The sequence below is a fragment of the Mugil cephalus genome, chromosome 19 (assembly GCF_022458985.1).
Source record: "Mugil cephalus isolate CIBA_MC_2020 chromosome 19, CIBA_Mcephalus_1.1, whole genome shotgun sequence".
Taxonomy (NCBI): domain Eukaryota; kingdom Metazoa; phylum Chordata; class Actinopteri; order Mugiliformes; family Mugilidae; genus Mugil; species Mugil cephalus.
The window spans coordinates 18800543-18815179 of NC_061788.1; the positions used below are offsets into that span (position 1 = coordinate 18800543).

The window sequence follows — 14637 nt, forward strand, 5'->3', positions numbered from 1 at the left end:
GTGTGTCTTTGGCAGTTTGCTTCAGAATTGATTTTAAGATCCTTTTATTGGTTTATAAGACTCTTAATGGTTTTAGTCCAAACTATTTATCAGGTTTGCTTGAACCTCAGGTCCTTTTAATTATACACAGAGGCAGCCTTTACCATCACGGTCCAAGTCTATGGAACAGTCTGAAGACCTGAGGGCTGCAGAGAGTGGTGATATTTTTAAAGGAAAGCTCAAGACATACCTGTTTAGTTTGGCTTTTGATTGAATCTTAACTATCTGTTTATTTACTCACTTACTATATAATTATTTTTTATGTCTGTTGCTGTCTCGGTAGTTAGCATTTTATACTGCTTTGTAGTTTGAGTTTTATTTATTTACCTCATTTTATGCTCTGAGGTCTATATACCACCTTTTAGGGTGTCGTTTTTATCCAGCCTCTGGTGTTTCCTCGCCTACGATAGCATCTCCGCAGTTGGTGCTCCTGTTGTGATGTATACTGTTTTATTTGTCCAACATAATGAATTTTCAAGTCGTGTGTCTGTTGAAGAAGGGGGGTGGGAGGAGGTTGGAGGGTCCAGGTGAGATTATTGTATACAGCAGTTTTTGTATGAAAAGTGCTTTACTAATCTCTCTTGATTGTTTGGTTGAGAGAGAGAGAGAGAGTGAGAGAGTCTAGACAGGTGATCAACAGCAAGGACAAACCATTGATGTGACTTGTCCTTGTTGGACAGCGCTGAGAGAAGAGAAGGGACTGTAGAATTTAGGAAGAGACGCAGGTACAACAGAACTTTCAAACAAATGATGTGTTCAGGACAGGTGTGTTTAACAGTGGTTCAACTGTTATGCAGCCATTTAATAATTTAACCTAAACTGTTACTGTGTTTTAAATATAAGGTCTATAAAGCTTCATTGAATGTATTTTAATAGGGTGCATCCACAGATAAACTTAAACCCACTAACCTGAAGACTACAATGTGACATCCTGATTTCCTCTCTTTGTGTCACTTCAGTCTGTCCACACCCTCATCGGAGACTTCAAAGACCCTCATTCAGCCAAATACAAGGCAGCCCACGTTTTCTTCACTGACTGTGAGTACACACAGAGACCTGTTTGTCTTCCTACTTCCCCTTTCTGTTCATAAAAAATGTTATTTTCTTTTTAATGCGCTGTGTTCGATACTTATTGATTCGTAAATACTAGTATCCCACTGTTTGTGTATGTGCCTGTGGTTTTTACAACACAAACCGGTAACAACTTATTGAAAAATGCGGCTTACTGTACATGTGCCAACATTAGAACTTAGCTAGATTTGATGCGTCTCCCTGTTGAAGTTCTGCATCCACGGCTCAAGGGAAGCCAATGTCAACATCACTGAACTCTTTTTGTACTTGCTCAGAGCTTTGATGTCACGTTGTTATGTTTGTTTTCCCGCTTGACTTTCACCACTGTGCGTGTTCGGAAACCGGCATCCTGTAGCCTGACGCCAGAATATTGCGATTCCTTTTCCTATTTTAGCCTCAAAGTATATTAAAGTCTTTCCTTATCAAGAGACAAAACAGTTTTTCTTCATCGCTGCACAAGTGAGGCTAACATTTGTGCTTAATAAACTGTACCAGTGCAGTTGGTTGGCATGCGTAAGCGTTTATGTAGGTATAATTGCATTTACAAGTTCAAAAAAAGAACAAAATGGATGGAACTTGATCATCATCAACGGCTGGTATTATTTTCTTCTTCTGTCCTCCTCAGCCTGCCCTGATCCTCTCTTCAATGAGCTGGTGAAGAGTCGCGCTTCCAAATCCACCAAGACTCTGACGGAGATCAACATCGCCTTCTTGCCCTATGAGTCTCAGGTAAACATGGACATATGTGCAGTCGTTTGCATACCGACGGAAGCTGTTAGCTAGAACGTACAGCACATGTCGTCAGGGTGGAGTGCTGATGCAAACCTGTGATTCAGGTCGTGTCTACATCCACCAAGTTCCACAGCGATTGAGATCCACGCGCACAAAGGGCGGCGCATATGGAAATTTTGGCCTCTTTTAATCCGCACAAACATGCTGTGAATCTGATGCCCGAGCTGCCCCCTTGAAGCCATTCTCCCTGTTTCAGAAAACAGTGTCATTCTGTGTTAGTGGCTGTGAGTAAGAGCCAGAGGCAGACAGGAAGATCCAGAGATAGAAAGCTTGAATAAGAGCATCCTCAGATCGATTAGGGCCGATGGGAGGAGAGAGATGCTGCAAAGGACACGGACAGGAATAGTAAGATGGAGGTTGTTAGAGGCAGGGCTGGATAAAAAGAGGCAGCGAGGAGAGAGAAACACAAATGCGCTCAGGTGGTGGCTTGGCACAATGCTGCTGACTCACCAGTCACTCACTGTTTACTGCCAGACTGCTCCAGAAAGACATTTGTCACATTGACTTCTCCCCCACCCATCTGTCTCCTCACACCTTGCTAAATGTCCTTTCTGTTTTCTATATTTTTCATCCCTGCCCTTACTCATCGCTTTCACTTCTCCTCCTCACTGCTCTATGAAGCTTTTTATGTGTTTTCTTAATATTTTCGACGTGCCTTATTCCCCTGTTTCTCACATCTCTCCTTCTGTCCATCGTTTGCTCTCTCACCATCTAAAGATGCTGCTTGGCTCACAATGCTTTGCTGGCCTCCTGTCTACTATGGTTAATTCGGAGTCAGTGGTTGTCTGCTCCAGGCAAAATGCTCCCTCATAGGCCCGCCCACATGCCAGTGCTCTCGCCCCATTGGATGAGCCGGGATCCACAGAGCAGGTTATAGCCAATGGTAGCTGGGCTTAGCCAGGGACCCTTCTGCATAATGTGGGCACGTGACTGTGGACAGATGGGGTGGGAGGAGGAGGAGGTAGTGGTAGTGATGCAAGAGAGGAGAGGAGAGGAGGAGAGGAGGAAATAAGAAAGGGCAGAAAGAGGGTGAATAAAGTAAACCGAGGAGAGGAAACTAGAGGATGGAACAGGACGAGGATGGAAAACAGATGAGGAAATGAGATAATGAAGGATGGAATAACAAGAACAGAGGAAAGGAGTCAAGTAAAAGGAGAGAAGAGGGGAGGGAGGAAGTAGGAATAAAGAAAATAACAAGAAAAAGGAAACGGGAATGAGAAAGGAGACAAGAAAGAAGACAGGAAAACAAAAAAGGAGATGAAAAAGATCATTTTGTGACTCGATGATCTTCAGTTAGTTCACCTGATACATGATGCAGATGTTTAAGGCTCTGTCAGACTATATCTGTGAGGAAAAGAGACGGACAATGGAAAAGAAAGAAAAGGAAGTAGGGCTGCACGATAAATGGTTAAAGAATCGCGATCGCGATTCACACAAACACGTGATCTCATTTCGAAACACAACGATTCCTAAGCATTTTATTTCACGAGTGACATCACAAAGAAATGCTCCCATTTCTTCCTGGATTTTTACAAGCGTCCCTAAAGGCAGCACTGCCGCTGTCTCCTCCCTTGACCTATGGTAAAATGTCTTTATAACACGTGATTCCGTGAAGCCCGCCTGCAGTTGAGTGTGTGGAAACAGTGAGGGAGAGAAGCAGAGAGAAGTCAGCGGTAAAGAGAGTTAAATGGATGGTGAAGAAACCCCAGGTGGTAGTTCCGAGAGTCATCCACAGACCTGAACCGAACTCGTGCCCAAAAACGTATGCTCTACATTCTAAGGAAACCTCAATGCTTGATACTCTACTTGAATGACCATTTGAATGTTTTTTAGTTTTGTTTTGTTTTAATAAAGTTCATCAGTGCAATAGTCATTTTGTAAGAAGAAATCGTGCCAAAGAATCGTGATCTCAATTCTAAGCAAAAAAATTGTGATTCACATTTTTTCCAGAATCGTGCAGCCCTAGCAGGAAGGAATAAAAGTTAAAATCAGTTCAAATGTCTGTGTGTGTGCAGGTGTACTCTCTGGACAACCCAGATGCCTTCCACAGTTTCTACAGCCCTCATAAGACCCAGCTGAAGAACCCAGTGATGGAGAGGCTCGCTGAGCAGCTGGCCACGCTCTGCGCAACCCTGAAAGAGTACCCTGCTGTCAGATACCGAGGGTGAGCAACAGGAGGCGCTGCTTAGAGGCAGCTGTTACAGCAAACAGAACGAAAAAAAAGAAAGACATATCTCAGCAGGCCAGTTTATCTCCAAGGTGGTAATGACTGTATCTTTTCTAATCATATTACCAACTGTTAGCTCCTTTTCTGCTTTTTATAAGTATCATCAGCAGTTGACAGTTTATTTGGCATTTCACCTCAAAATGTTTGTTTCCATGGTTAAAGTTGTGCTTTCTAAAGCCTGCCCAAACAGAAATATATATAACCTTAGTATCTTTTAACATCTTTTACATATAAAGAGATGTGCGCAACATATCATTGAGTTATGTTAATGATTAAAAATAATACAACTTATGTTTTATGTTACACACTGAACAACTACATGTATCTAGTGTGACCAGTGTCTGTATCTGACGTGAAGAATGCTCAGGTCATTCTAGTCAGGTGATTTCTTTAGACATCAGCACCTAAGCAGTTGACAATGACAAAGTGATAAAATAATTTAAATATTTTATCAAATCGAAGGTACACTAAGGCACATTTGGTTTATGCTTCAAGACATTTTTTCAATTTTGTGACATCCATCTCCTTGAATGTCCGTCTTTATATTCGTCTTGCTTCCCTTCTCGTCTTATCTGCCTTTCTTTATCTCCACGTCTGTCTCCATACGTGATCATTTGTCATGATGATCATCCATGTGTCTGTCTGTCAGGGAGTACAAGGACAATGCCACCCTGGCCCAGCTGGTTCAGGACAAGCTGGATGCCTACAAGGCTGATGACCCCACCATGGGAGAGGTGAGCCTCGGAATACATTCGTTGTACTCATGTATTCCTTCTTTATTTTGTTTTATTCATCACTTGATATTCCTATCATGCTATTTTGCCTATTTGTTGAGGAAATATTTATGTCTGTGTCGACATTTCTTAAGGATTTATTTTTAGTTTTCAAAAAAAATTAAAAAATATTCATTACCGATACAAATAATATCCTATTTTTTTCTCTCTGCAGGGTCCAGATAAGGCTCGCTCACAGCTGATCATCCTGGACAGGGCGTTTGACCCCGTGTCACCTGTCCTCCACGAGCTCACCTTCCAGGCCATGGGCTATGACCTGCTGCCCATCGAAAACGACGTCTACAAGTACGAAACGTCACAAAAAGCTCAAAAAGCAGAATTTTAAGGAAACTTAAGCTTCACGAGTCAAAATGAATCTCCTCTCTGAAGGTGGTATTTCTACTTGGTTTATTCTTGTCCAGGTACGAGACAAGCGGCATTGGTGACTCCCGTGAGAAAGAAGTTCTTCTGCATGAAGACGATGACCTGTGGGTGAGCCTGAGACACAAACACATAGCTGAGGTGTCCCAGTGAGTACCTTTCTTCATCATTCTTGTGATACCCACATAAACAATATCATATATTTTCTTCCGTGTGTTGCTACTGCTCATGTTCTACTTGTTTCTTGGCATCAGGGAAGTGACGCGCCAGCTGAAGGACTTTTCTGCCAGCAAGAGGATGAACACAGGAGAGAAGGTAAAGATGGAGCTGAGAAAAGAGTTGATATGTGGACTTTTAGCAAAACGTTTAGCAACATTTCTTGCACATGGTAAATTAGAGTCATAAAGTCATAAAAGGTCAGCCAGTCTCAAACCATGCAGCAGGAGCTACAGTATGTTTTCAGTCTTCTTGGGTCAGTGGTAAATGTCGATGTGATGCAGAGACAAAAACTTGACATCCAAAGATATTTGAAACGCATTTCCTTGTCCTCATCCCTCCAACTTGTTAAATTGCAGTGATTTCAAGTTCAACATGTATTAGCTCCAACATTATAAGCTTATTAGTTCCAGTTGATGTTGTCTGATCTACACAACAAACTCAACACAATGGTGTGGAAATCACATTGCTGACGACACACCAGTGCCAAAGTATAAGTATAAACAATAACACCACAGGCCACTTGAAAAAGCTGTAATGTAAACACTATGTAAATTATATTACAGTATATTATATTACAAGTATAAATGAAGCTTTAGATAAGATTATCATGTCAGTTGAATATGAAGGTTATTAACGTTGGTTACAATATCAACAGGAAACAGCTTCCCAGTGCTACTAACCATTGTCACTTTCTTTTGTGGAAATCAGGGGCGTCACTAGGTTTTAAGGGTGGGGGAGGCTTAGCCCCCAGGAGATGCACAGGATGTAAGTGAGCGTAGCACATGAGCACAAAATTTCACAAACAGCCAAGAAAGACTAGGGATTTAATATTATTATTAAAATTGTTTCACATTGCAACACAGGTTCCAACAGTAACAATAATTGATTAGCTAATGCAGCTAATGTCATGACTATCACTCACAATTTCAGGGAGGCTCCAGCACCCCTATAACAGGCCTAACGACGCCAGTGGTGGAAATCAACCTAAATGAATCTAAAAGTTAATATGTGTGTGTAGATTGTGCAGAGTTGAAGGTAACACCAAAGATGCCAAGGCTAGCTTGTTGTTGTGTTCACTGATACTGATGCTGTTGCGCCATTCTTTATGTGCTTTTCTGTCCACAGACCACAATGAGGGATCTGTCCCAGATGCTGAAGAAGATGCCTCAGTACCAGAAGGAGCTCAGCAAGGTGTGTGTCTGTGTGAGGGTGTGTCTTTCCGTGTGCGTCAGTGTTAGTGCGCTCGCTGACCTCGTGCGTTTTGTCGTTCTCAGTACTCCACTCACCTGCAGCTGGCTGAGGACTGTATGAAGCACTACCAGGGAACAGTGGACAAGCTGTGTCGCGTTGAACAGGTGAGGAGGCAGGAGAGGAAAGAAGGAGAGGACAGAGAACAGGGAAGAAATAGGGAATAGTGAAGAAAGTTAGGATGCAAGGAGGCAACAGGAAAGACAACAATTTAAGAGGAAAAGCTTAATGACAATCTAATATAAATGCACATAAAAATCTAATACACACAGATATGTTACAGAATGCATTTCTGAAAACCTTTATTTTTATCATCACTGCAAAATGCATTTCAGGACGTTAATGAAGAATCATGATCCCGTGCAAATATTATTTTGTTGTTATGTGTTTCAGGATCTGGCTATGGGCACGGACGCAGAGGGAGAAAAGATCAAAGACCCCATGAGGGCTATCGTTCCCATCCTGCTGGACGCCAACGTCAGCACATACGACAAGATCCGCATTATCCTGCTTTACATTTTCCTCAAGAACGGTAAGGAGGAGAGTGCAGGTTATGCTACGCAAACATCTCAACCGTCAACTTTCCACAGCTGTTTATGTAGTATACGGGAAGTGCGAAAATCAAACAAGTGTTGAGTTGAACTGATTACGCTTTTGCACTCAAATAACTGAATGTGGTTTTCTGTTCATCCCTGAACCTGGCTGGAAATGTTCACAGATATAAGATGTGACTGTCTGTGTGTGTTCAGGTATTACGGAGGAGAACCTGAACAAGCTGATCCAGCACGCTCAGATTCCTCCCGAGGACAGTGAGATCATCACCAACATGGCTCACCTGGGCGTCCCCATCGTCACAGATGTAAAATCCTCTCCTCTTTTTGTTCGCCTCCTGCTGCTCTTTCGCTCTTTGCTCCCCTACATCTCACCTCCTTCCTGCTCCATGTTCCCTCAAATTGCGCATATGTGACAGTCCATTTTCAGATGTATTTAATACTTTCTCATAAACGAGTGCGTTTTTCTTACCTTTAAAGGCACTTTAGGAAAATTTCCTCTTATGGGAATCACTTCCCATAAGAGTAAAACCTAGAAATTAGTTGAAAGCAGACTCTGTGACAATGGTGGGTTTATGCACTGGTGCAGAAATCCAGACTCTGAGGCTAAAGAAGTCTGAAGTTTTCAGATGGATTGTTTACACTCCATGGAGTGAACAAATTAATTTAATCCTTGATGATTTAATCTTTAAAGTATTTTATTCTTTGTTAACATGACACAGCAGCTGCCTTTAATGAAAACAAATCACTCAGATCTTTTTTATTACCTGACCCAATATTAACATGATAGAGACTGCGATCGTGATTATTGGGAAACACACAGATTATCCATTTCTACATTTTCTCTTGTTTCCTTTATCAGTCCACCCTGCGCAGAGGGAAGAAGCTGGATAGGAAGGAGCGTGTGAGTGAGCAGACCTACCAGCTGTCCCGCTGGACACCACTGGTCAAGGACATCATGGAGGTATGTTAGCAGGAGCATCTGTTAAAGTGCTGTTTCTAAACAGCCTTTGTTCAACCTGCGGCTTCTCAACCATATTTTGCTTTTTGATTTCACATCACTACAGATGTGATTATACACTGATCAGGAATTACATTATGACCGCTGATAGGAGAAGTGAGTACCACTGACCGCCTTGTGAAAATTCAGTGTTTACCTGGGAAAGTTTTGGACCTGGCCTTCACTTGGATGTTACTTAGACATGTAACACCCACCTAGACCAGACCAGGTACTCCCACCCACCACATCTGAAAAAACACGAAGAACAGCACAAAGTGTTGACCTGGCCTCCAAATTTACTAGATCGCAAATTGATCAACTATCTGTGGGATGCTTGATCAAACCCCCTCTAACAACGTCCCGTTACCAGACACTGCAGGACAAGTCTGGAAGGTGGTCATAATATTATGCCTGATCAGTGTATTTTCCTGTCTAGCAATTCACTACAGTTCTAACAACAAATGTATCTGAGCTGTTATTTACTTTTTGCCCTGACACGCAGTAAACCCACAGCCTTCGTCAAACATCAGCTTTTTTTTCCCAGCCTGGTCGTCAGCAGCTATATTTAGCCTCTTATTTGTGCAACGCTAATTCTCCAATGAACCATGACGGAGTCACACATGGTCGTTAAGAGATGTGACACGACCGTGAAGCCAGTATTCAAGCCAGACAATGCTGCTGACAAACATCTGTTTGGGGCGTTTGTTCTCCTGCAGGATGCAATTGATGATAAGCTGGACACCAAACACTACCCCTACATCTCCACCCGCTCCTCTGCCTCCTTCAGCACCACTGCAGTCAGGTACGCACACAAATACATTTCAGCACAGAGCTGTGCATTTTATTTTCGCAAAGACAGAAGTGGAGGGGTATTGGATCAATAGTAATTTGGGAAAGGGGATGAGTCTGGTGGATCAATAGTCAGGAAGCAGGAGTAGGGAGGAGATTCTGATGACTGGCAGGTTTGTGCTGCAAGGATTGGGGACGTGAATGACTGGTCTGAATATGTACTATGTATGTCTATATGTAAACACTACTAGGCCTTCCCTCCAGTGTGTGTGAAGGCTGCTGATGCTTATCGATTTAGCACCACACCCTCTCCAGCTACAAACAACCCCACCCCCCCAGATATGGATACACCCAGTATCTCGTTAGGATCCAAGTGTGTAAGTGGAGCCTGAAGTCTGACTTTGGCTTCAGCTCTGCTTATTTGTTCAGAAACACAAGGAGCAAACCGAGAACAGCAAGTAAACACAACATGGGCGTCCAGGATAACTGAACAGATGAACGGTGAAGAAAAACAAAGGGATGGGCAGGACTGTATAAACACATGGGCTGATGGGATAATGTGGAGGGGAGGAGTCTGACTGAAAACACAAAGACGAGTGAGTGGAGTCAAAGAGATGGGAGGAAGATGTAACGTAAACAAATTACAAAATAAAACGAAAAGTCAAGGAAACCAACTGGATAACGAAAGGTACCAAAACACAATATTATGATATTAAAGTAGCAACCTAAGCTGAGTATAGAGTAGAGAGGTGGAGACCAAAGAAGAATGAATAGTAATGTAATAATGTACTTATGTAGTAAATGTGGCTAATGTGGCTCTTAGTCTGCTGGATGTGTCATTAAATAGCTGGGCAGTTAACCTGAATCTCTGATGTGTTAAAAATTGTTAATAAAGTTGATTGTTAATTGATTGTTAAAAAAAAAATGTTACACCGGACCTGTCTAGTAATCATTTTATTATCCTTTTATCATAGATAAACACAACACACTAATCAAGTGATATGCATCCAGCAAAATAAAAAAATCTGAATTGAGTGCATTCTTCTGTTGCACATTTTTGTCAGTTTAACTTATTAATTATCAAACTTTGCTTCAACATCTTCATCTTGGTGGCCACACGTTATTTGTATTACACTAATGTCAGTTAACATCTAGCTAGCTGTAGCTGTAACTTATACATGAATATAAAATCTGTTAATTGGCTCTTCTTCACCAACTTTGATTAGTTGGCTTTTATCAAGAGCTCTGTACTGATGAAAAACATTCACCTGTTTATGAAATTAAAGAAATTAAAAAATAAATAAAACCCATTTTGGCTGATGGAGCAAGCTGCGCTGTTAGCTTCTCTTCTGCTAATACTGCAGCGTGCGTCTGGGCTCAACAGCGCTAGGGGCAGGGCCTACTGTGTACAGGAGGCTGAGATTGACAGGTCTCGAGTAGTGTGGCGCTGAAACAGTGAAATGGTGTCTGTTGAGACAGTTCCTGTATTACTGAATGAGTTAAGTGCTGACTGAAAGATAACATCATCTGCCTCCATTTACTAAAATATGTTCAATTCATGTTAATGAGTATTTAAAGAAATTAAAAGTTGTATGGAAACATTAAAAAATATATAAAAATGTGTAATCAGCCAAAGATTTTGCGACCCCCCTGCAGTATCTCTATGGCTCTCCTAGGGGTTGCGAACCCCCTGTTGAAGACCTATGGTCTAGAGGTTAAACATCAACTGGGAAGTGGGAAGAAGGAATGCCAGATCATCATTCTCCATCTTTTGGAAAATTCTTTTTTATGTCCACCAAATATTGTTCAAGCTAATGGGACAAAATAGTGAAAAAGTGTAAAACTTGAGCGTGAGTCTGTTTTCCTTCCGGTAGTGCTCGGTACGGACACTGGCACAAGAATAAGACACCCGGAGAGTACCGCACTGGACCACGCGTTATGGTCTTCATCATCGGCGGCGTGTCCTTCAGCGAGATGCGCTGCGCCTATGAAGTCACACAGGCCAATGGGAAGTGGGAAGCCATCATTGGTGAGTAGAGCCACAGGGGGGCGCTGCAGAGCGCAGGCTACAAGGAGAAGACAAGGTGATGGTTTGAATGACGTTGATATGGATGCTTAAAAAGTCTGTGAAGGTTCTCAGTCATCCAGGTCATGGCATATCCAAAAAAAGTCTTTTAAAACTTGTAGAGTTTTGAGGAGACATTTTGCTGCTCATCCACGTAACTAAGCCTAACTTCAGAATGAGTGGGGAAACATCTTCTTAAGACTCTACAAGTCCAGTTGCCTTTTTAAAATGCTTTTTTTTTGGATATGGATACTCAAAGACAAAGCCACAGCAAACTTAAAGATGGGTGTGTCTCTGAGTGGACATGGTTTGGAAAAGTGGGAAAGCTGCGTCCTAATTCAGAGGTGAGGTCTGTGTGACTCTGGACCAGCAGGTTCCGTCTACCTTTAAGGTCCTCTGGGGGTCACAGAAGGACACCGCTTCTGAACCAGGACACAGCTAAAATCAAAGAGAAGGAGGGAAAGAGAAAGAAGGGAGGAGTCAAGACTGGGGCGTTGGTGTAAAGGATGGTCGAACCCTGAGGCAGAAGTACTAAGTCAGTGCGTAAAAAATATGTTCTGACTGTGTAAAAGAGTTTGTTATTTTTGCTTATGTCCAGCAGTGCACAGATATTGACAACACCGTCTCAAACTGACATGTCACCAACAGAAAACCGGAAAAATATTAAACTGCTCTAAGAAACAACACACAATTAAATTAAAACGGTTTGATAACTCAGTTTTTCATTATTTTGACACTGAATGCAACTAAAACTAAAAACTCTGAAGCCTTAACGGCAGCTCAGAAATTTTGGTGCAGGTTTTGCGAATACCACAACTCATTTAGGACTTTTTAAATCCCACATTACACATCACAGCCACAGCAGTTTCACAACTATCCCGCAGTCTCGTAGGAAGTCTAACTGCAGACAGTTGTTCCAGCCTGCCTACTGTGTGTAATGTGTTCCGTTAACAATAACCCTTTATGTTATGCTCCTCTGTACTGTTTATTTGATGTCTTAAAGCTTGGCCAGTCAGTCTGTGTTCTAAATGGAGAAAAAAAAAAAAAAATGTCTTGTTAGTTTTTGTTGTGCTCTGCTTCAGCTGTTGTCTTTAAAAACAACTGTTGTCTTTAAATTGCAGCCACGCCATGTCTTTTTCTGTGTCTCTGCGTCTCTGTTCTGTTCTGTTGTCTGTGCAACATGGCAAGTGTGCATATGTGCGAGCGTGTGTGTGTACGTATGTGGTGCGAACCGTCAGTGGACGGGTGTGCGTCTGTGTGTGAGCGTGCGACCGGTTGCTTGTCTCTGACCCTTTTTGTTTTTTGGAGAGCGTGGGGGAGGAGGGGGGTGTGGCATGTGCTGTGAGACGAGTGGTGAAGCCACTTCTGTTCCTCCACAGGTTCCACCCACATGCTCACCCCCACCAAATTCTTATCGGACCTGCAGCACCCCGACTTCCGAGAGTCCACTAGGGTGTCCTTTGAGGACGCTGAGCCCACAGCCGAGTGAGGCAGAGACAGATTGGGAGGGAGGGAGAGAGAAATCACACAGAAAAAAGTAAAGGCAGCCACACAAAGAAGCCCTTTCTGAACCTCCACAGCACAAGGGCTTCCTCCTTGTTCCTTCTTCTTCTTTGAACACTCAGTTTTATGTAACTCCACCCTCCTCTACCTCGTGTCCCTCAGGGATGGACACCCCCGACCTTCCCTCACTGCATGGACCGCTCCATCAGGCTGCACTTCCTAAGTGACAGTTACCCGATCAGAACAGGGACCCTTTTATTCTCTCAGGTGTATCCAGGCTGGAAGCAAACTTGCAGACTGAACAGAAATGTTCCTGGAAAGACCACAATTCACTGCAGTGCTGTTTTTTTAGTTATTATTCACCTATAGAAACATTCTTTAACAATATACTATTTAAAATGTATATAATGTACTGTTAAGAAACATCAAGTGCAGGTCTGGTCTTAGTTCCCATCGTGGTCTGAAGTGCTGACCTGCGGCCATGCTTGAGGAGGTCGTGTCCCCATCCCTGCTGCCTCCTCCCATCATCCCAGCTGGGTGGATTAAATCGCCCCTTCGATGGCCACCCAAAAGGCCCTTTGAGCCGGTTTAACTCTCCAGATTTAATCTACCCCAACATCTTTATCACTTTTTGCCCTTTGGTTATTTATTTATTTTTTTTTACTAGTTTGCCCTTTGCTAAGACAGTCACCTTGATTTGTTAGCGGTTTCTTTCAGGACAGGTCTCCTTGAGTTAATGCTGGATCTCAAAGAAGCATTTTCTCACTTTCTCCTTGTTTTTTTTTTCTTTTTTTTTTTTCGTTTGACTCCTGGCCCTTTGACCTTATCCACTCAGCCCACCATCACATGCTCACATGCCTCATGGCTCGTCTGCAGAGGGTGCTGGATTTTAATCAGATATCCCCGCGATGATACTGCTGTCAGGGTGCTGACACACAGGGCAGTTTTTTAATGAGAAAATTCACAAGCATTCAGTTCAAACTCCCAAAAATGTGCCCTCTGTATCACTGCCTATGTATATTTATATATATACTGTATGACGCCTCTTTGCTGACACAGTCTGAGACTGTAGCATTGGTCCACCTGATATGCTTTAGCAACCTAACAAAAAATGATGATGCCACACTGTATCTCCCCTCCCCTAATTAATTCCTTTATCCAGGTCAAACTATACGTTTACAGTGAATTGATGCACTAAAAGAATTATATATTATGTATATTTGATTCTTTCTAAATATCATGTGTTGGACTTGAGCGCCAGAGCTTAATAGTTAATTCTGCTTCAAAATACCGTAATTAACCGGTGACTCAAACTGTTAAGTCTAGTTTAGGTTAGTGAAAGTATTTGCTGTTGTGCCACTTAATGGTGAGATGCCGTCAAAATGTGCATGATTGCTCAAACATCATGTGCATGTGTGTTATCTAAATGTGTGGGCAACCGACTAAATTGTGCATGCTAAGGTTAAAAGGCCACCTGCAAGTACGTGTTTTTTTATTTTGCTATCCAAATATATTAGGAAAATGATTTGATTTAGTAAAATGTATCACTGTAAACTGCTGGAAGACGACCCAAAATGTCTGTTTGTAGGTCAAGAATGACGAAGAAAGATTCGTTTTGAACGAAAAGGGAACCGTGCTTCTTCAGCTGACTCAGATTTCAGCTGCATTATATTGGATTTGATCAGTTTTTGAAAAATCCGGCTCGCAAATAGACTCATATCATATGTGTTTATTGCTTCCTGATCATCTCTGTAATATATTAGCAGGTGAAGTGTATTATTAACTACCATTCAAAGTTGGAACCCCCCTCCCCTCTAAAGACAGAATCCTGTGGTCCTGGGCATCCATGTCATTCATGACTAATCTGCTAAAGCGATATCAACCTCTTTTTTATGGTTTTCCTCAGTAAGCAGCTCTCACCATAAGCTGCTCCCCTACATACTGCCACATCCAACACTTCCCGAGCAAAATGGCCATCA

At 42.4% G+C, this 14637-nt stretch overlaps 1 protein-coding gene across 2 annotated transcripts in view; it reads left to right on the forward strand.

Annotated features, from left to right (window-relative positions):
• stxbp1a (syntaxin binding protein 1a) overlaps positions 1 to 14637 on the forward strand; it is a 31668-nt gene that overhangs the window by 13185 nt on the left and 3846 nt on the right. The window contains exons 5-19 of one of the 2 annotated variants that reach the window (XM_047569222.1): positions 999 to 1077; positions 1736 to 1839; positions 3918 to 4066; positions 4779 to 4863; positions 5078 to 5208; positions 5325 to 5432; positions 5538 to 5598; positions 6628 to 6693; positions 6777 to 6857; positions 7144 to 7282; positions 7500 to 7609; positions 8164 to 8265; positions 9018 to 9103; positions 10965 to 11119; positions 12535 to 12692. In XM_047569222.1, the coding sequence (XP_047425178.1) occupies positions 999 to 1077; positions 1736 to 1839; positions 3918 to 4066; positions 4779 to 4863; positions 5078 to 5208; positions 5325 to 5432; positions 5538 to 5598; positions 6628 to 6693; positions 6777 to 6857; positions 7144 to 7282; positions 7500 to 7609; positions 8164 to 8265; positions 9018 to 9103; positions 10965 to 11119; positions 12535 to 12644 (1566 nt within the window). In that variant the 3' untranslated portion in view covers positions 12645 to 12692. The remainder of the gene's footprint in view (positions 1 to 998; positions 1078 to 1735; positions 1840 to 3917; positions 4067 to 4778; positions 4864 to 5077; positions 5209 to 5324; positions 5433 to 5537; positions 5599 to 6627; positions 6694 to 6776; positions 6858 to 7143; positions 7283 to 7499; positions 7610 to 8163; positions 8266 to 9017; positions 9104 to 10964; positions 11120 to 12534; positions 12693 to 14637) is intronic. The other variant, XM_047569223.1, reaches the window with a different exon arrangement.